The sequence below is a fragment of the Lactuca sativa genome, chromosome 6 (assembly GCF_002870075.4).
Source record: "Lactuca sativa cultivar Salinas chromosome 6, Lsat_Salinas_v11, whole genome shotgun sequence".
Taxonomy (NCBI): domain Eukaryota; kingdom Viridiplantae; phylum Streptophyta; class Magnoliopsida; order Asterales; family Asteraceae; genus Lactuca; species Lactuca sativa.
Genome location: NC_056628.2, coordinates 53,825,639 through 53,829,799, shown reverse-complemented (window position 1 = coordinate 53,829,799; position 4,161 = coordinate 53,825,639). Strand labels below are relative to the sequence as shown.

Below are 4,161 nucleotides of genomic sequence, written 5' to 3'. Positions count from 1 at the left end.
AGGGACAAGTTGATGAAGCTGCTGTTGAACCTGCTATTGAAGCTGCTGTTGAACCTGCTGTGGAAGCTGCTGTTGAACCTGCTGTGGAAGCTGCTATTGAAGCTGCTGTTGAAGCTGTTGTTGAACTTGATCAGGAACAAGTTCATGAACCTGATCAGGAACAAGTTCATGAACCTGTTGTTGAGCATGAATTGGAACAAATTGTTGTTGAACCTGTAATTGAAGATGTTGAGGAACCTGCTGCACAACCTGTTGTTGAAGTTGAACAAAGAGCACAACCATTGAAGAGGAAAAGGAAATACTCAGAGAGGATCACTGAAGTGGCATTAAGGAGGGTGGTCATCACCAAGGATGGATGTGGTTTAAGTGTGAATAAACCTGTTACACTGGAATGATTCCCTTTGATGTAAATTTGCACATTAAAAACTGTGCTTTTGTTTGTTTAGGGCAGAAATTACTATGCTTGTCTTTTGCATAAAAACTATGCTTGTCTTTTGATGTAAATCTGCACATTAAAAATTGTGCTTTTGTTTGTTATTACCCCTTAAATATAATCTACATCGTTCAATGTTGCTTTTACATAGGATTCCTTCTTTTTGACCATTATGCCCTTCATATTATTTTTTACCATTATTCACATTAAATCATATTCAAACATAAGATTCTGCAAAGTTGTTTGCAAAGTTGCTTTTACATAAGATTCTTTTTGACCATTATGCTCTTAGGATTCCTTCATTTTGACCATTATGCCCTTCTGCACATTAATGGGTAAAATTCTGCAAAGTTGTTTGTACAGGGGTAAAATTCTGCACATTATTTATTACCCTAACAAGACAATGCATGAATGCTCATTCAATGTTGTTTGTACTTAAGATTAAATCATATTCAAACTTAAGAATGTACATCAGTCAATTTAGCAACAACAAAACATGTTCATTCAATCATATTCAGCAAAACAACCATAATATCCGATTACAATTTGACATTTATGCCCTTAAAAGTGATACTACAAACAACATAAACAAAACAATTACATATGTTTTGAGACTGCTAATTTTCCTAATTATCTTATCAAATTCTTCATCTGTCTTCTTTTTGTAAATATTGAAATCATGGTCCATAATTGCAATCCTCACTTCATAAGATTGTGCCCTCACTTCACAGGATTGTGCTCCCACTTCATCTCTTTTCTTCTTGTTGACTGTATCTTCTTCATTAACCCATTCCCAGAATTTGCATTTAATTTTTGGGTTATCCTAAAACAAATATACGAAAATTATTGAAAAGACATTACTACATATAGATTAAACCCGACATACCGTTGAATTAGGGCAAACCCTAAACTCTTTTCCAGGATTATCTTTGGTCGTTGAAGTCCAGATACGAGAAGGGTAGCCACAATCACAGGGATTTGCAAAATCAAGTTTCGATTTTGACTTGATTTTCTTCGATTTGGTGCTGGAGTTGTACGTAGAGGAGGAAGCCATGGATTTGAGAAAGCTGTTACAGTCTTGAAGAGTGAAGAAGAAATCGTGCTTTGAGAGTGTTTAATTGAGGGTGAGGGATTTGAGAAAGCTGTTACGTATTTTCCACATAATTTTTTTTTTTTAAATAAAGAAAAAACCGGGATACCTATTGTATCCGGTTACCAATGGTTAAATATGTACATGAAACACATTTTAATGGTATTTTTTGTTAAAAAAAAACATGAATGGTATAATGTGAACACGGGTAAAACATCGTTACCCTTATAAGTCATTTTCCCAAATTGAAATAGACAAAAGTTATAGAAGTTTACTATTTATAACAAACAATTTCCATAATATATATATATATATATATATATATATATATATATATATATATATATATATATATATATATATATATATATATATATATATATATATATATATATATATATATATATATAATAATTATTATATAGTATAAAAATTGATTATACAAGGTTTAATTCATCCGTCTCCCCTTCACCTCTTGAGCTCTGATTTCAGAAAAGATCACGAACACGAAGTTTTCATAGTTCAGATTCAGAAGTCGCCGAATATCTCTGTAAGTCTTTGCTAACCTGCAATGTTTCTCTTCCCTCCTCTCAACGATAAAAGACCATATTCCGAAAAAATCCCATTAATTAATCGCTTCTGGATTGTAGTGGGTGTTTTCGAAAATTGAGAAATGGGTATCTTGAGTTTTCGTCTGTTCAATCTTATAAAACCTGGGGAATCACTTCTTGACTAGAGTGGATCTAGTTCATCGAGTTTTGTCTGGGTTTTTGGTTTTCAGATTCGTTATTATGCCTATAGACCAATGACTTGAACAAACAAAGAAGTGAATTTGGGGAATTTGGCAAATTTGTCATCTGTTCATTCATGCACGTAACCTGTTCGACTAGATGCCAATGAGAGGTTCCTTCTAGAAAGAAATTACTTTTAGAACCGACTTCATTACACTGACATCCATTAGTAAATTTTTTCAAATTGTTTTTGCTTAAATAATAAATAAAGTTGATTTGTCTTTCCTCTTTTTAAAAGGGACCAAGCAAATAAACTTCACACTTGCAACGCCAAGTTAGGGTTTCGTTGAGCCACTGTTTCAAATCGGATTTGATTTAACAATGACATCGTTAGGGGCTTCTAAAGGTGTATTGGAGATTGCAAAGTTTGCTGTTTATGTTACAGTTCCGATTGGTCTTATGTATTTCTTCGCCAATAACACTAACAATCTTCACAAATTCATGGGCGTTGTAAGTATCTCATCACAATTTTAGCTTTAAACAGTATTCACTCCTAGTATTTGCTACAATGGTATATGTAAAACACTTTACATAGTTAGTTACCTAATTATGTGATTAACCCTTTACTTAACATATCCTTAAAAGAAAAAAGACAACCACTAATTTTCACATTTAAAGTTCTAAAAAGTATAAAAATGTTTTTGATTATAAGAGATTGGTTAATTTTTGAAATGTTTCACTTTTTGAAGCGACAATATGTTGTGTACCCTCCGGAGGGGCCAAGGCCACAATCCCCAGAGGAACTAAGAGAAATGGCTCGGGAGATAGCTCGCAAGCGAGCCACACAATGATCATAACCTATTACAGCCTACTCGTGAACATGCTTTTTAGTTCATGTTATGTGCTTATTAAAGTGTAATAAAAGTGCTTCCAATAAATTTATTGTAATTCTAGTATCTTGAATATTGTAGTTGTAATCAAGATATTCGGAAATTAATAGTATGGGAATAATCACAAAAATATCCATTCGAAATTTGGGAGTATGGGGAAATAACCCAACTTCTGTTGGTTTACCAAAATGACCATCATGTCCCAAGACTATGTTTATCAGCAATCCAATCACAACTCAATCTTTTATTAAATAATATTTTTCTTCTTATCCACCAATACAACCAATAATAATAATAATCAATCTCAATATTTTACTTTATCAAACAACCTAAAATAATTAAAATAGTATTTTATATGAGAGTTTAAAATATTCATAAAAATATATTAATATTATATTTTATTTATAGGTAATTAAAAACCATAAATTTTGATATAATTTTTTAACATATATATTTATTTAATAAACAATTGTTAATATTAATATTAATATGAAAAATAAAAATAAAACATAATCCTTTTCTATGTGACACGTGGAAAGTTAAAAATGAGGGCCTGATTGATAACTTGCTGATTGGGTCCTGTCAGCACTTTTTTGCTGATTCGGTCCGGTCAGCTTGTTTGATACAAAGTAAATTTGTCTGACCCGGTAAGAATGACCCACCTCCGGACTCAGTCCAATACAAAAAAGAAGCTGACTCGGTCCTTCTTCTTGATTTCCCTCATTTACCCTTATCCCAAAACACGTTCGTTCTTCACTTCTTTCTTCCTCGTCGCCAAATTGATGGATGAACGCAAGATATAACTCAATCGATTCTTCCTCAAACATCGGCCACCCCTTCTCCTGCTCCAACAATGACTTCTTTTGCCTCTAACCCTCCCACCGACCACCATCTTCACAGCAGCGGGCAGCCCCATCGCCGGTAAATTTTTATCCTTTGATTTCTTTGTTTTTTTTTCTGAAATCAAATGTATGTTTAGTGAAATTACATATATGTTTCGTAAAATCAAATGTCTCA

At 32.9% G+C, this 4,161-nt stretch overlaps 1 protein-coding gene across 1 annotated transcript; it reads left to right on the top strand.

The window, feature by feature from the left end:
* Positions 1-1,954: 1,954 nt before the first annotated feature.
* Positions 1,955-3,274, top strand: LOC111905449 (uncharacterized). The gene is made up of 3 exons (XM_023901142.2): positions 1,955-2,073; positions 2,553-2,764; positions 3,004-3,274. Exons 2-3 carry the CDS (start codon positions 2,636-2,638, stop codon positions 3,103-3,105), a joined length of 231 nt encoding a protein of 76 aa, XP_023756910.1. The 5' UTR covers positions 1,955-2,073; positions 2,553-2,635; the 3' UTR covers positions 3,106-3,274.
* Positions 3,275-4,161: the final 887 nt, after the last annotated feature.